This window comes from Oncorhynchus kisutch, linkage group LG20, assembly GCF_002021735.2.
Source record: "Oncorhynchus kisutch isolate 150728-3 linkage group LG20, Okis_V2, whole genome shotgun sequence".
Classification (NCBI taxonomy): domain Eukaryota; kingdom Metazoa; phylum Chordata; class Actinopteri; order Salmoniformes; family Salmonidae; genus Oncorhynchus; species Oncorhynchus kisutch.
The window spans coordinates 26,041,351-26,059,015 of NC_034193.2; the positions used below are offsets into that span (position 1 = coordinate 26,041,351).

Sequence of the window (17,665 nt, forward strand, 5' to 3'; positions counted from 1 at the left end):
TGTCCGTTGGTCTGTGAGTACCTGTGCTTTGTTATTTTGGTTTTCGTGCTGCGTGTATTGTGCACTTGTTATCACGGCTCTCACCCCATGTATTGTTGTGCATTTGTTATTACTGGTCTCGCCCCGTGTAGTGGATTGCGGGTCTCGTTCCGTGTAGTGGATTGCGGGTCTCGTTCCGTGTATTTATTCAAGGTTTTACTTCGCTCTTTTGTTTGGGTTACATCCCTGTGTTTTTGTATACGTGTTTGTTTTGGGCTTCGTACCCGTGCCTTTTCATGGCATGTTGTATATTTTGGGTGGAGTATTAAACCCCCCCTATTACAAATTCCTGCGCCTGTCGCCTATCATTTATACAACATGACAGAATAACCAACCCTAAATGGAGACCGTGGGAATGGCCCATCTGACCACGCTGCAACTAGCCCGTCCCATGCGCCTGTCTCCAATCATTTATACAACATGACAGAATAACCAACCCTAAATGGAGACCGTGGGAATGGCCCATCTGACCACGCTGCAACTAGCCCGTCCCATGCGCCTGTCTCCAATCATTTATACAACATGACAGAATAACCAACCCTAAATGGACAGTGGGAATGGCCCGTCTGACCACGCTGCAACTAGCCCGTCCCATGCGCCTGTCTCCAATCATTTATATAATGTCACAGACTGTCAAACAGATCAATAAAATGATGTCTGATCCATATAATCTGCCTACGAGAAGGGGGAGACATAAATACAATATGAAGTCCATCTAACCTGGAGGAGGAAATGGTTGTCCAAAAACAAACAAGTGGCACTGACCTAATGATAAACAGTGAATATGCATACTCACTGCTGTTCTCCTCTGGTGCAAATAGGCTACTGTTTGCTCAATTAAGTAAAGAATTTTAATTTTGAACTAAAAAACTGATTTGAGTGTTTTCATTGTCATCCCTTTACAGCAATAGACTTTTGCTTTCCGAAGTTTTTCTGTGATTGTATTTTTTAATATTGTAATATGCCTGGCCTGGATGGGTCTCGCTGCTAGCCACTGACAGTCGCGACTTAACAATCATCTATTTGGTATTTGCAGTGCACGCTGCGCAAATTGCAGACCCTTCTGACTGTAGGCTATGCGGTTTAAAACAGAAGCTAATGATCCTATGTGGCCAAATAATGCTTTCTGGTGGAGTAGCCTATTTCAAACGGTATGTATTTCTGTATAGACGGGAGTAAGTTAACTAGGCTATATAATCTTGGCAATGAATTCAATTTACTTTAGGGACACACTGCCTATGCCTTTTCATGTGGCATAAACACAACCAGTCATGTATTCATCTGATTGTCAAACAATCACTTAGCAAAGGAGCTCCTGTAGGCCACCTACGCACATTCGCTCACTCAAAATTATTTCAGCATCCAAACCTCAAACATGCGCTGTGCTCCCGCAATTTGATGAATGAAAATAGACATCTGTTACAAAACACCTACGTGTAATGACATTCTGGCATTGTCATTAGGCCTACACTTGTAGCCTGAATTGATGCATCCACAGTTGTCCACGTGTGCCTCGATCTCTGCCATTCATCTCCGCCTTGTCTGCATGCTAGTCTCGGCCACTCATCTCTGCCTTGACAAAATGTAAGTGTTCTCAAACCACAATGCAATTTGGAGAGTATACCACCCGGTTTCCAGTCAATCCGCTAATTTGTCATGTGGCTGACATGCTGTAATGGTGTAATAGCCATGAGTTTTTTTGGCCACGTTGTATTAATTGTGGTAGGCTCACGTTTTACCGCCGTATCCCCTGCTATTTATTTTACCGGATCGCTGTACCAGACCCTGCTGCCTTACTTCCATGTTCAATCTCAATCACGTTATTGGAGCTACTAGCCACAGCGTCGTCAGACTGCATCGGGATGGGTGTATATGAAGGATCAGAACCCTGAATGGACCTTTGGTCCTGGTTAAAGTTCTGACTAGTGATCCGGTCCTGGTTGGATCCACGGACAGACATCTTTAAGTTTGAAGCCATACAGAAGGACCAGTAGAATAAGGAGAATGATGATGACAACTCAGTCCAAACATCTCTTATGCACTCTGGACATACTTTAGTAGTACCAACTTTGCTGACGGCCATCAGGTCCTAATGGCCTGGTACTCAGGGCTCTATTGTCCCTCTAACCATTTTGACATCAATGGAAATGCTATTGAAAATAACATCAAACACACCATCAAAACATCATGCATTTAAAACTCACCTCAATGTGATAATCATTTTGAAGAAAGAAGTTCATCAGCAGGTTGATACTGAGTAAAACGTGGTCGTTCTGGATGTTTCAAAGCCTAATACCCTGACTACACCGCTCGCGTCACGTGCGTGAACATTGCAAAATACATTTAGGAATCTGTTATTCAATTATTGCACCCACACTGCTCGTGTTAACGAGCGTCTGCGTTGCCAAGGGCTAAAATAGAAGTCATTCCTATTTCTGACGCAGATCGCGCTGCAAGTTCTGCCTCTACCATCTCATCATTGGTTTATAGAAGCAGGTACCCACGTGCCATCTCCTCATTGGTTATACCCACATCGGTGATTGAAAGATGAACTGTTGTGGTAATACTGTGAAAGTTTAGATGCCAATCACCATATAAGTTCAACAAAGAAAAAGCCTGGAAGGAGGAGAGATGACTAGAAACGATTCGGTTGACCGTTTTTATGTGTGGATTTATTTATTGTCGGAGTAGAGGACCTTGTGCATTTCAGGTAAAATAACAACCTAATGTTTATATCCCAGGACAAATTAGCTAGCAAGTGCAAGCTAACTAGCTAAATTGCCATAAATGTTTTTAGACCTGTCCCCAAATTAATGTCATTGGTTCAGAGTTTGTTTTGATATTTTAACCTGTGTGTCGTGATCGCGTTTGGTGTAGGGGGACAAAATAAATTCATGCACGATGGCGCACGCTCGCAGCCAGTTTGGGTTCCGTGTAGTAACTAAATGGACAGCGCTTTCTAAGGTGATGATTAATTCAAAACACTCATACGCATGTCAGAGCTTATGCATAGGGTTATGAGCTCAAGCCCAAACTACCCATGGCAGAGCATAAAACAAATCTGCTTTAAGATGTCTTTGGTACATAATTAGTCTAGCCCATACTCCAAAATGAAACAAATTTGAGTAATTGCCTTTGAGTGTGGACTGTATTATTATGCATACTGGATGGACTGGTTACCTTATACTACGCTCCAAAATGTCTATCCCCTAGTCTCTGAGAAAGTATAGCCCTAGGTGATGCTGTTGGTTAATTGATTGTGCAGAGCGGCTATCAGTTAGCCTACAATTTTAGTGCATTTTTATTTGATTTTGAATAGCCTAGTATATTTTATATTTTCATAATTAATTGGTTACACATTACCTTCACCTATACAGAATATCTCACCACCATGTTTCCATCTCCTCTCTCCTTTATTCCTTTCTTGGGCTCACAGAGGGGCTGTCAACAGTTTAGTGAAATATGTTTCATTGCGAAAACATGTTACTCTTGATGTTCTCGAACAGATTTCACTTGGTTTCCCAAATTAAGCACTGGGTAGCTGCAGGAACAGGCTTGGAGAGCCCATTGCCTGAAGTGAAATAAGTGTTCTTATGTGTATATTTCTCAGCTGCTCATATTAAGCACAGCTCCCCTATAAAACTGAAGTAGCCTACCCCGCATCATTAAAAAATATGTTTTCATTTCTAAGACATTGTAAGGTTTGTATCATTCACAACTAAAGTTGCCAAATAACTCTAAATCTAGCATATAGGATCTGTTTCAAATTACACCCGACATAATATGTACACTCGCTCCAGAATGGGAAAAATATCCTTTCTATATTCTTCTCACTATTAAACGATATAATATCAAATAATGGCACGGGACTTATAAGCATAGCTTGTCAGCTAAATGAACATGTCTACAACCTATGACATGGTGCATTGCCAGATAACATACAGTAGGCCAACTCATATTCTGAAATACATTTTCTTCAAATCATAATGTTTATTTAGACCTGACTAAAATAAATAATGGATTTGTTGTGATTGTATATTCAATTGATTTATTATACTTTTTTAAATGAAGATGTTGCAATGGTGCATCAGCGGCTTGTGTGGAGGCCTGGTGATGCTAAATATGTTTATGTTAATTAACTGTCATTTACCATGAGACCGGCAGTCTTTTGCATGACAATAACCGGCTGAAAAATGTTGATACAGTTGTTGGTTACCCAGCTAGCTAATTTTAGCCATATTAGCATTGCTATGAAATCCGTGAAAAAACAAGACATGTTATCCAAGAACAAGATGAAACTAGCTGAAACTAGTCACATACGATTCCCCACATTGCAGTTTCTTGCCATTGTTGGTAGCCATCTGGCCATCCAGAATCACAACAACTCAGACTTTTGCCCTGTTGAAGCGTGCGCATAGGTTTCGTGACGTTGTCAGCTAACCCACCTATACCTTTTACACTTCCAGTATGAGTCTCCTCCTCCTTGTATGTCACATTTTAGAGGGACAGTCTGTTGAATATCTGTAGCCATTTATGATGCAGGGTGAGAACAGTCTTGAGTGTGTCCAGAATAGAAGTGTATGCTCACTAAGAGTAGCAGAGTGAAGTGTGTTCCTTCTTGCCATGCCAGTGAGTAACTCGTTAGCCCACGTTAACGACTTCCTGTATACTGAAACTCTGATCCATGCCTCAATCAATCACAACACGGCCATTTCCGAGAAACAAGCCCTTGCACAGTTTCACTGTCACACCTTCAGTACTATGAATTATGTATACAAGGCTGCAGTGATGGTGTATAACCAACTCCTATGGGGGTTGTCATCTGTTACAGATACTGTACATTGTGGATGGTAGTTAGCTGAAGCAAGCTTAGTGTCGCGCTATGAATGTCTGAGGCCGATGCTCTTTGTCGGTATTGAAAGCCACTTGAATGATACTGCACTTATGCATTGAGGCTATATAATCTTGGCATGCATTTTTCCATGTTTAAAGGACTGCAATTGACCCCTAAAATAAAGCTTGTTTTATGGCTCTGAATGCATGTTCAGCATGCAGTCAAGGCTAATGGCCACATTTCGGGTAGCTAGTGCTCTTAAATCGTATCCAGATTGACAGAAGGGTGAGGGTTATATGAGGGTTATATTCATAATAACTTATCTATCTAAATACACTTGGAGTAGCATTAGCTACGGGCTCCCGAGTGCAGCAGCGGTCTAAGGCACTACATCTCAATGCTAGAGGCATCGCTACAGACCCTGGTTAGATTCCGGGCTGTATCACAACCGGACGTGATTAGGAGTCCCATAGGGCAGCGCACAATTGGCCCGGCGTCGTCCGGGTGAGGGTTTGGCCGGGGTAGGCCGTCATTGTAAATAAGAATTTGTTTTTAACTGATTTGCCTAGTTAAATAAAGGTAAAATAAAAAAATAGCTACATTGTCAATAGGCAATGCAATCTAGGTAACTAGCTAGAAACAAATGTATAATTTCATTTTCGGAAAAATACAATATCAAGAGTGCTGATGGATCAACCAGTCAATCAAGAGCATGTTAGTTGATAATTTGTCACTAATGTCCTTTTCAACCCTGTGTTTCTTTTTCTGGGGATGTAAAGACTTTGGGTGGTGCTAGGCCACAGGCCCCCGGAACCAAGATTCCCGCCAAAACCCCAGCTCCAGGTATGTAGCTAGCTAGCCTGCAATGTGCAGCACAACAAGCATTATTGACAAACCTCTGATTATGCCTAATGTATGCTGTTTATTTTTGTGATACAGCAATCGGCAAGAACAAAGGTAAATCGAAAAATTTATAAATTTTATTGAACCCATTAGTTCAATCAGGACTAGCCTTCAGTTGTTTCTTTGTACGATCTTTCACTGGCCTTGCAATAACTGTACATTTACGGTCTTCAAAAAGGCTCACTGTACCCTTTCAATACTCTCTAAAGACAACACCAGTGGACAGAGCAGCCCTGGTACTCCCAAGTCTCCCTCCAGCAAGACTCTTCCCGGAAAGCCCTTGGCTGTGGCCACAAACCAGGTGAAAAAGGTTGCGGTGGTGCGCACCCCACCCAAGTCTCCTGGCTCTCTCAAGAGCCGCGCCCCTGCACCCCTCACCGCAGCGGCCCCCTTGCCGGACCTGAAGAACGTCAGGTCCAAGATCGGCTCCACAGACAACATCAAGCACCAGCCTGGAGGAGGAAGGGTAAGTTCGGGCTCTATTTGGTGTTACTACATGGCAATGTGCCTCACACAACCTTGATATTCCATTCCTCTCATCCACTGTCTCTTCATCTGCATTAGTGTTTTACACAGGGATGGAAGCTCTCACTCCGATGACGAACTGTTGCGTGGCTAGTCGTTGTTTTGAGAGATTTTTTTTATCCGTCTCAGACAGCTCACTTGAATTAGTGTAGAGTCCTCTGCTTTGAATCCCTTGAAGGATAACAGTCTCTTCCCCTACCTCTGCACTTTTCCAGGTACAAATAATTGAAAAGAAGATCGACTTAAGCAATGTGCAGTCTAAGTGTGGCTCCAAAGACAATATCAAACATACACCCGGAGGTGGCAATGTGAGTAACTAAGGGATGAACTCAACACCTGAGTCTTGAGTCTCTCTACAGTTATGATCATCGAAGCAACCTTTTTAAAAATTGGAAATGTCCTACCCCATCTTTGCTGGCTCTCATGTCATTCCTCATCACAAGCTTAATTATCATAGGTGCACAAACTCTACAATGTACTCCTTTAAAGGATTAAGTGAGTCAAAATGTCTGCCCTATGCTTTCATCCCTACAAGCGGTCAGATTCTCTCTTTCTTTTGGTATGGTCCTCATCTGCAGCCTTGCTGCATTTGACTACTCAAGGCTAATACTCCTTTTCCTTTACTTCTACTTTCAGGTCCAAATCCTCGAGAAGAAGTTGGACGTAAGCAATGTCCAGGCTCGTTGTGGATCCAAAGCCAACCTGAATCACACTCCTGGAGGAGGCAGGGTGAGTAACGAAACCTTATTCACAAACCTGATCGTTTCTGTTCCATCACTGCCCCGTCTTTTTGACCCTGTGGGAATCATGATAAAAGAGAGGAGAATAGTGCAACAATCAAATATGCGAACATCTCCCAATAACAAGCAATGCCCTGTAGTATCATTAGCAGGCAGCCGCTACTTAGGGGTCTATAAATATTTTATAACTTGTTAAAGGGCGTCATGAAAGCTTCTGTGGATACTTTATATTGACTATTAAAAGTGTTAATGAAGGACAACAATTTTATTTGTTGACAGGTACCATTATCTAGCGTGCCCAATTTTGCACATAATGTTTTGATTTAATTTTCTGGTTGAAAAAGTATTATAATAACCAGATTGCATCCAACTAGTTTATGTTATAACCATGGGAAAGACATCTTGTTTGGTTGTTATCTGGTCAGATTACAATCAGAAAAATACATTTTTCTGGTTGCAGAACATTTGTTAAAACGTCCTTATACAACAAGTATACAAATTAAAGACATAATAAAATGTAAAATCAACCAGTTGTGCCCACTGGGTAGGTCATTCATGAGAAGAGATTTCACTACCTCAGTCTTCCACTTGGATTACTCCAACATAATGGTCTCTTTCCTATCCCTCTATACCTTTATCTTTCAATGCAAGCCTACTAGAAAGTGTGTGCCCCCCAGGCGTAGAGGGAAGCAAAAGTAATTCCACTACCTAAGAATAGTAAAGCCCCCTTTACTGGCTCAAATAGCCGACCAATCAGCCTTTTACCAACCCTTAGTACATTTTTTGGGAAAATTGTTTGGCCAGATACAATGCTATTTTACAGTAAACAAATGTTCAGCATGCTTATAGTGAAGGACAAAACGTATGTGTTATGGCTTTTCACCGCCTGCTATATTGTGGATAAAGAGTTACCTGTCTAACAGAACACAGTTCTTTTAAAGGAAGCCTCTCCAACATAATCCAGGTAGAATCAGGAATTACCCAGGGCAGCTGTCTAGGCCCATTACTTTTTAAAATCTTTACTAATGACATGCCACTGGCTTTGAGTAAGTGTCACTAGTGCCACTGGTGTCTATGTATGCAGATGACACAACACTACATGTCAGCTACTACAGCAACTGAAATGACTGCAACACTTAACAAAGAGTTGCAGTTAGTCCTCAATTTTTCTAAAACTAAAAGCATTGTTTTTGAGACAAATCATTCCCTAAACCTCAACTAAATTTTGTAATAAATGTGGAAATTGAGCAAGTTGAGGTGACTAAACTGCTTGGAGTAACCCTGGATTGTAAACTTTTATGGTCAAAACATATTGTTACAACAGTTGCTAAGATGGGGAGAAGTATGTCAATAATAAAGCACTCCTCTACCTTAACAGCCCTATCACCAAGGCAGGTCCTGCAGGCCCTAGTTTTGTCGCACCTGGACTACTGTTCAGTCGTGTGGTCAGGTGCCACAAGAAGGGACTTAAGAAAATTGCAATTGGTTCCGAACAGGGTAGCACGGCTGGCCCTTGTATGTACACAGAGAGCTAATATTAATAATATATTTTTTAACTAGGCAAGTCAGTTAAGAACAAATTCTTATTTTCAATGACTGCCTAGGAACAGTGGGTCAACTGCCTTGTTCAGGGGCAGAACGACAGATTTTTACCTTGGGGATTCGATCTTGCAACCTTTCAGTTACTAGTTCAACACTCTATCCACTCGGCTACCTGCTGCCCGAAATATGCATGTCAATCTCTCCTGGCTCAAAGTGGAGGAGAGATTGACTTCATAACTACTTGTATTTATGAGAGGTATTGACATGTTGAACTAATGGTGCACAGCTCGGACACCCATGCATACCCCATAAGACATGCCACAAGAGGTCTCTTCACAGTCCCCAAGTCCAGAACAGACTATGGGAGGCACACATTACTACATAGAGCCATGATCACATGGAACTCTATTCCACATCAAGTAACTGATGCAAGCAGTAAAATTAGATTTAAAAAAAAAAAGATAAAAATACACCTTATCGAACAGTGGGGACTGTGAAGCAACACAAACATAGGCACAGACACATGCATATACATACACACTATACACGTACAGATGGATTTTGTACTGTAGATATGTGGAAGTGGTGGAGTAGGAGCCTGAGGGCACACAGTGTGTTGACATCTGTGAATGTATTATAATGTTTTTCAAATTGTATAAACTGCCTTCATTTTGCTGGACCTCTCGAAGTGTAGCTGCTGCCTTTGACATAATAAATCAAAATAAAAATACCTTTGTACTTTTCCAGGTAGAAATACTTGATCAGAAGATCGACTTTAGTAATGTCCAGTCTAAGTGCTGCTCCAAAGACAATATCAAACATATACCTGGAGGTGGCAATGTGAGTAACTAAGGGATAAACTCGACACCTCCTGCATCTTGAGTAACTCTAGAGTTCTGATCATCGACGCAAACGTTGGTATAAAAAAAAGTTCCTGAAAAGTTCCTTTCCTTCTCTACTGGTCCTTTGTCATTACCTACAAAACCAGTCTAATGTATTTTTTTTATACGGAGTTCTGGTTTCGCCTCCTTTACCATGGTCCTCATACGCAGCCGTGCTGCTTTCTGATTGCTCAAGGATAACAGTCTCTTCCTACATCTGCATTTTTCCAGGTACAAATACTAGAAAAGAAGGTGGACGTAAGCAATGTCCAGTCTCGCTGTGGCTCCAAAGATAATATCAAACATACACCCGGAGGAGGCAATGTGAGTAGGCCTTACTAAAGGGTCGAACCCATGGCTCCCTGCAGAAACCGCTTTTGCCAAAGCCCTTCCCTTTTCCAGTGGGATAATTTGCATCTGCACTAAGGAACTAGTCGAACACCTTTGCACGGAAATCCCTGCCTCCATTGTGTTAATCTGTCCCAATCTGTGTGACTACAACTCTCCCACTACTACAACTGTGAGATATTAATATGTTGCGTTAACAAGTGGTCATAAAGCCTCTATCAACTGTCATGAGCGTGTCATATGCTGTACATAATTATAACAATAGATGTTGGTGAATTGGTCCAACACTTTTATGTTGCATGCAGTGGTACGCAACAGGGTTAGGTGTCTATTCCATTTCAATTCAGCCAATTCTGGAAGCAAACGGAAATGTCAATATTCATCATTAAAATTTAAATTACAATTCACCCTGAATGTACCCCAACCCTAGCTAGCTGACCTAAATTGCTGTTTGTGTTAGGACCCTGTTATATCATATGGCATCAGCTGCAACTACCAAGGAAATCTTATGCAATGCTCATGACAACCTAAAGTAGGCTTAATGATGTTTCTCCCCACCCCCCTCTAGAGAATATGTGTACCTGTGTTTTTCTGTGGTTGTCTAAACTTTACCTTTAAACAAAATGCATGGAGTACCCGGACGGGTACTTAATAAGTGGGACCGAACTGATCAGCTGAGTTTTGTAGTATACTTTCTTCCTAAAATGAAAAATACTTGCAAATGTCAAGCACACAAGCATCAAATGGGACAGAAGCCACCCTTAATGCCCATTAACAAAAGTGTGTCTGTCCTATGCTTCTGCTTGGAGTTGCCAGCCTATTGTAGTGAACAGCAAATAAGTGACCTCATTCAAGCGAGACAAAGAGCTTTGTGTCGAGAGACACCAGCCGGGCCCTTCACTCCGGGAGCCTGGCTGCATGTGATGAGGTCATCAGATCCAGAGCTTGGATTGTGAAACTTGGCTTTTGAATCTAAAAGCAACTTAAACCCTTTTGGTAATAAACTTGACCAAGTCAAATGGCAATGTACTGTATAATATATAAATGTATGTAGCAATTCGAAATAACAGCAATGTCTACATTTGAGATATCGCTACAAAGTTTGCATTCTAAATGAATGCCGGCATAGAATGTGAGAATACTTAATGAACTGAAAACACTATTTAAAGTATTCATTGAGTTTCAAATGATACAGTTAAATCAGCACGGGGATCTTGACTTTGAGTCAATCGGTATTGTCCAGTAATAGTGTGTATCTTGTTAACAGTGTTTTACTCTCCCCAACGACCATCTGACTTACACTAACAGGCCAATGCAGAGGGCAAGGTCCTATGTGGTTGCATGCATCACAAGATCAACATCACCAATACACATTTCTCCTTCACTTGGAGGAAACATTTCATGAAATGATATGTATCGATTTTTTTTCTGTTTTTTTGTTTTCTATCCCTGCACAGGTTCAAATAGTCCACAAAAAGATTGACCTGAGCAATGTTAAATCAAAATGTGGTTCTACAGCCAACATCCACCACAAGCCAGGTAGGTCTTAAACGTAAAGGGGCATTACACTACAAAATGAAAGTTTGTCATTTTTTTTTCAAAACTTCAAAAGTAGTCTTTCCCTCCCCAGTGACGTGTCCAGAACATTTAGAATGGGATGGCCAAGGTGGGGGACAGACCCAGTTTAGGGGGTCCATAAAATGTTAAACCTTAATTGATGCAAGGTGGATTTTTTTCACCCCCCAATATAGTGATGGTGGTTCAACACGTTAATGCTTAGGTTTGGTGTCTTCAACTTCCATTGGTAGTTTTAGTTAAACGTTTTGCTTGTTCAATGAAAGATCTCTTTTTGAACATCTCTTTTTTTTTATCCTGAAAGGTGAGTCATTTTAAAGCGGCGCTTGATTTCTGATTTCCCCAAGTGCAACGCTTTGGGATGGACACCCAATAAAAGAAGACAAAAGATCATCTAAGATGGTGGTATATACAGTACCAGTCAAAAGTTTGGATACACGTTCAAGAGTTTCTTTATTTGGACTATTTTCCACATTGTATAATAATAGTGAAGACATCAACACTATGAAATAGCACTTATGGAATCATGTAGTAACCAAAACAAGTGTTAAACAAATACAATATATTTTAGATTCTTAAAAGTAGCCACCTTTGCCTTAATGACAGCTTTGCACACTCTTGGCATTCTCTCATCCAGCTTCACCTGGAATGCTTTTCCAACAGTCTTGAAGGAGTTCCAACAAATGCTGAGCACTCGTTGGCTGCTTTTCCTTCACTCTGCGGTCCAACTCATCCCAAACCATCTCAATTGGGTTGAGTTCAGATGATTGGGGAGGCCAAGTCATCTGATGCAGCACTCCATCACTCTCCTTCTTGGTCAAATAGCCCTTACACAGCCTGGAGGTGTCTGGGGTCATTGTCCTGTAGAAAACAAATGATAGTCCCACTAAGCGCAAATTACATGGGATGTCGTATCGCTGCAGAATGCTGTGGTAGACCTGCTGGTTAAGTGTGCCTTGAAATTCTAAATAAATCAGTGTCACCAGCAAAGCACCATCACACCTCCTCCATGCTTCATGGTGGGAACCACACATGCAGAGATTATCCGTTCACCTACTGTCTCACAAAGACAGAGCTTAGAACCAAAAATCTCAACTTTGGACTCAGACCAAAGGACAGATTTCCACAGGTCTAATGTCCATTGCTTGAGTTTCTTGGCCCAAGCAAGTCTTTCTTCTTATTGGTGTCCTTTAGTAGGGGTTTCTTTGCAGCAATTCGACCATGAAGGCCTGATTCACGCAGTCTCCGTTGAACAGTTGATGCTGAGATGTGTCTATTACTTGAACTCTGTGAAGTATTTATTTGGGCTGCAATCTGAGGTGCAGTTAACTTTAACTTATCCTCTGCAGCAGAGCTAACTCTGGGTCTTTCTTTCCGTGGCAGTCCTCATGAGACAGTTTCATCATAGCATTGTAGTTTTGCGACTACACTTGAAGAAACTTTCAAAGTTCTTGAAGTTCCAGATTGACTGGCCTTCATGTCTTAAAGTAATGATGGACTGTCATTTCTCTTTGCTTATTTGAGCTGTTCTTGCCATAATATGGACTTGGTATTTTACCAAATATCTTCTGTATACCACCCCTACCTTGTCACAACACAACTGATGGGCTCAAACGCATTAAGAAGGACATTCCACAAATTAACGTTCAACAAGGCATATCTGTTAATTGAAACGCATTCCAGGTGACTACCTCATGAAGCTGGTTGAGAGAATGCCAAGAGTGTGCAAACTGTCATCAAGGCAAAGGGTGGCTCCTTTGAACAATCTCAAATATAAAATATATTTTTTTAATAATATATATTTGTTTAACACTTTTTTGGTTACTACATGACTCCACGTGATTTCATTGTTTTGATTTCTTCATCATTATACAATGTAGAAAATAGTACAAATAAAGTAAAACCCTGGAATGGTGTGTGGTGTGTCAACTTTTGACTGGTACTGTACATTGTTGGATTACTTCATTGAGTAAAAATGTATTTAATAACGGAACATTTTCTAAAATCCAAATTTCCATACGCAACTACCAATGGGAGTTGAAAGTTCTGGAAGTACCGCCATACAAAGGGTCGCTGAAAAGTTGCTGAGGGTGCTTTTCATATTGCATATTACGTTACAATTCTGTAGCTCTAGCTAGCTCACATTCAGTGGGCTGGGCACCGGCGAGCTGACTGGAGGACACAGGAACAACAATTGGTTTACAGATAGGTCAATCATGGTAGCTGTAAATGTCTTTTTTTTTCAACAATTGTATCATTTTGTCATTTCTGTAATAAGGTGGTGGGAATGTTGAGATCAAATCTGAGAAATTGGATTTCAAGGTCCAATCAAAGATCGGCTCCATGGACAACATTGGGCACGTGGCCGGAGGTGGACAGAGGAGGGTAAGACGACAAAAACCATCATTCTGGAACAACCTTATACACTGGCCCTTAGGGGAAAGCAGCTATGTCCCTGGATTACACATCTAATATCAGTGATAGGTTCATCTTTTCCCTCTGACCTGAAAAAATTCTCTACTGCTTGCTCTGAGCTGATTTATGGCATAGCCCCCGATTTGGAATACCTTGCTTGGCAAATGCTCTGTGAAAATCAATATTGATCAAGGCAACCGTAACATGGCAAGGAATGGAAATGCATCCTTGTTACAAAGTACCGATGCAAAATATTTTCTTTATGAATCACGCATACTAACATAGCGCTGTGGGGTCCCATGGCTGAACTGACAGAGATTGCTGCTCCAGACATAGACCAACAGAGTTGTTGTTAGCTTGTTCTTGCATTAGGCTAAATACATGCGCAGTAGGTACTTTTAATACTTCAAAGTACCAATGATTGTATCTTGTTTGCCTGTCCGCGTTTGACCTTTAAGAGCATTAGGAATAGTGAGTGGTCTCATTGAAAATAGGCTAAGGCTGCATTGGACCCCTGGGTGACTGTGGCTGCCTAACCGCCTGCTCTCCTTCTCTCATCCGCTCTCCTCCCATGTGTACTTCATCGCACCGCTACATGTTAACACCCATGATCTTTAATCCTGGCTTCCTGGGCCCAATCCCAAATCCCTAGACCCAACACCCTATGCACTTATGTAAATCTCAGAGGGTTTAATTGGTACAAGTAATATGGTGGCCTATTAGAGGGCAAGATGCAGCTATGACTATATTAGTTGCACCTGTCAAATCCTTTCAGATCTCCACTAGGGTGCAGGAGTCCATTTGGGATTGAGTGCTGCTTTTCTTGTCTAAGCTAACTAGGTTCCCCCCTCTGCCACATTAGTAACATCACAGCTATAGAAAGCTTCTTGCCCTGTTCCCATTCCATGATTTATTTTCATCCAACTATATATTTTGTCACTTACATCACCTGGCACTTGGTTTGTTTGTGAGCATTATTATAATTGATCTTTTTTCCCCCCATCACATGTTTTTGTTGCTTTTTTTTGTCATCTCCCCCCACCCCCCCACCCCCCACCACCCACCCCATTACTGGGTGTCCTCTGTAGAAAGAGAAGGGGAAGGAAGCTGGAGACAGCCATAAAGAGAGCCCATCAAACAAGGGCACGTACGGCCCTTCCCCTGCTGTCACCCCTCCACAGTCACCCCAGCCCCTCCCCTCAGCACCCATCACACCCATCCTGATGAACCCGCTCATAAAGATTGAGGACTCCAGTAAGTACACCACATCCACCGGTGCCAAGCAGGGAGAGTGTGTGGAATGTTGTGTGTACACTGCAGTATATCTTAGATATTGAACATTTATAACGCATCCCTGTCAGGGTAAATGGACACAATTTACCAGCATACGGTGACGTAATATTATCAGAATATGTCACGAAACCCCCCGGTACTGATGCTCATTCTGTTCACCAGTTCCGGAGGTCAAAGTCACCGGCTTTCTGGCTTCACCGAACGGGATTCATTATCAACCCCGGACTGTCTTGTTTGATTACACACACCTGGTTCCCATTTCCCCTGATTAGTATGTTATATATGTGCCCTGATATACAGTGCCTTGTGAAAGTATTCGGCCCCCTTGAACTTTGCGACCTTTTGCCACATTTCAGGCTTCAAACATAAAGATATGAAACGGTATTTTTTTGTGAAGAATCAACAACAAGTGGGACACAATCATGAAGTGGAACGACATTTATTGGATATTTGAAACTTTTTTAACAAATCAAAAACTGAAAAATTGGGCGTGCAAAATTATTCAGCCCCCTTAATTTAATTACTTTGTAGTGCCACCTTTTGCTGCGATTACAGCTGTAAGTCGCTTGGGGTATGTCTCTATCAGTTTTGCACATCGAGAGACTGAATTTTTTTCCCATTCATCCTTGCAAAACAGCTCGAGCTCAGTGAGGTTGGATGGAGAGCATTTGTGAACAGCAGTTTTCAGTTCTTTCCACAGATTCTCGATTGGATTCAGGTCTGGACTTTGACCTGGCCATTCTAACACCTGGATATGTTTATTTTTGAACCATTCCATTGTAGATTTTGCTTTATGTTTTGGATCATTGTGTCTTGTTGGAAGACAAATCTCCGTCCCAGTCTCAGGTCTTTTGCAGACTCCATCAGGTTTTCTTCCAGAAGGCTCCTGTATTTGGCTCCATCCATCTTACCATCAATTTTAACCATCTTCAATGTCCCTGCTGAAGAAAAGCAGGCCCAAACCATGATGCTGCCACCACCATGTTTGACAGTGGGGATGGTGTGTTCAGGGTGATGTGCTGTGTTGCTTTTACGCCAAACATAACTTTTTGCATTGTTGCCAAAAAGTTCAATTTTGGTTTCATCTGACCAGAGCACCTTCTTCCACATGTTTGGTGTGTCTCCCAGGTGGCTTGTGGCAAACTTTAAACAACACTTTTATGGATATCTTTAAGAAATGGCTTTCTTCTTGCCACTCTTCCATAAAGGCCAGATTTGTGCAATATACGACTGATTGTTGTCCTATGGACAGAGTCTCCCACCTCAGCTGTAGATCTCTGCAGTTCATCCAGAGTGATCATGGGCCTCTTGGCTGCATCTCTGATCAGTCTTCTCCTTGTATGAGCTGAAAGTTTAGAGGAGAAGGCCAGGTCTTGGTAGATTTGCAGTGGTCTGATACTCCTTCCATTTCAATATTATCGCTTGCACAGTGCTCCTTGGGATGTTTAAAGCTTGGGAAATCTTTTTGTATCCATATCCGGCTTTAAACTTCTTCACAACAGTATCTCGGACCTGCCTGGTGTGTTCCTTGTTCTTCATGATGCTCTCTGCGCTTTTAACGGACCTCTGAGACTATCACAGTGCAGGTGCATTTATACGGAGACTTGATTACACACAGGTGGATTGTATTTATCATCATTAGTCATTTAGGTCAACATTGGATCATTCAGAGATCCTCACTGAACTTCTGGAGAGTTTGCTGCACTGAAAGTAAAGGGGCTGAATAATTTTGCACGCCCAATTTTTCACTTTTTGATTTGTTAAAAAAGTTTTAAATATCCAATAAATGTCGTTCCACTTCATGATTGTGTCCCACTTGTTGTTGATTCTTCACAAAAAAATACAGTTTTACATCTTTATGTTTGAAGCCTGAAATGTGGCAAAAGGTCGCAAAGTTCAAGGGGGCCGAATACTTTCGCAAGGCACTGTATATACAGTATTGTGTATTACGGGTATCGTCCCGTGTCGGTCAACGAGGTTTACTCTCCCTCTTTTGTTTGGGTACAGCCCAGTGTTTTTGTATACGTGTTTGTTTTGGGTGTATAAAAAAAAAACGTTGTATTCCTGCGCCTGTCTCCAAAATCCTTTATACCAGCGTGACAGAATAGTCTGAAACATACATTTATTACATGCATATTTAGGGCAATTTGTCCAGAAAATACATTATTTTGCCCTTGAAAGTTACAGTACGTGGATGAGATCAGCATCATCAAATAAAGGAGTCCGGATGTCCACCCAGATTGCATAGCGTTTCCACTGGTATTTACCTAGTATTAATTAATAGGAAACTTTGTCGTAACAATGTGTAAGTTCAAAGATTTTAACGCAATTGGTAATTTATTAGAATACATACCTAATATTTTATCTACCATAAAGTGCAACCAATACCTCAGTGTGTAGAGTTATGTCGATTGCGACTGGCGTCCAGTAAGGCAGTCACATTGTTTTTGACGTTGCTCGTGTTTACTGTTTGTTGACTTGTGATCTGCAACAAAATACAGCAACTGTACATTTGCTAATACTGTCCTATCATTCTGTTTATTGTATTTATATTGTATATAGTACATGAA

At 41.4% G+C, this 17,665-nt stretch overlaps 1 protein-coding gene across 21 annotated transcripts in view; it reads left to right on the forward strand.

Moving 5' to 3' along the window:
- mapta (microtubule-associated protein tau a) overlaps nucleotides 1–17,665 on the forward strand; it is a 43,116-nt gene that overhangs the window by 21,939 nt on the left and 3,512 nt on the right. For 15 of the 21 annotated variants that reach the window (XM_031799462.1, XM_031799470.1, XM_031799475.1 and 12 more), the window contains 8 exons: nucleotides 5,653–5,716; nucleotides 5,813–5,830; nucleotides 5,986–6,242; nucleotides 6,517–6,609; nucleotides 6,938–7,030; nucleotides 9,696–9,788; nucleotides 11,270–11,351; nucleotides 13,666–13,772. In XM_031799462.1, the coding sequence (XP_031655322.1) occupies nucleotides 5,653–5,716; nucleotides 5,813–5,830; nucleotides 5,986–6,242; nucleotides 6,517–6,609; nucleotides 6,938–7,030; nucleotides 9,696–9,788; nucleotides 11,270–11,351; nucleotides 13,666–13,772 (807 nt within the window). Of the gene's footprint in view, nucleotides 1–5,652; nucleotides 5,717–5,812; nucleotides 5,831–5,985; nucleotides 6,243–6,516; nucleotides 6,610–6,937; nucleotides 7,031–9,695; nucleotides 9,789–11,269; nucleotides 11,352–13,665; nucleotides 13,773–14,890; nucleotides 15,057–17,665 lie in introns of all 21 variants that reach the window. The other 6 variants (XM_031799481.1, XM_031799473.1, XM_031799467.1 and 3 more) reach the window with 5 other exon arrangements.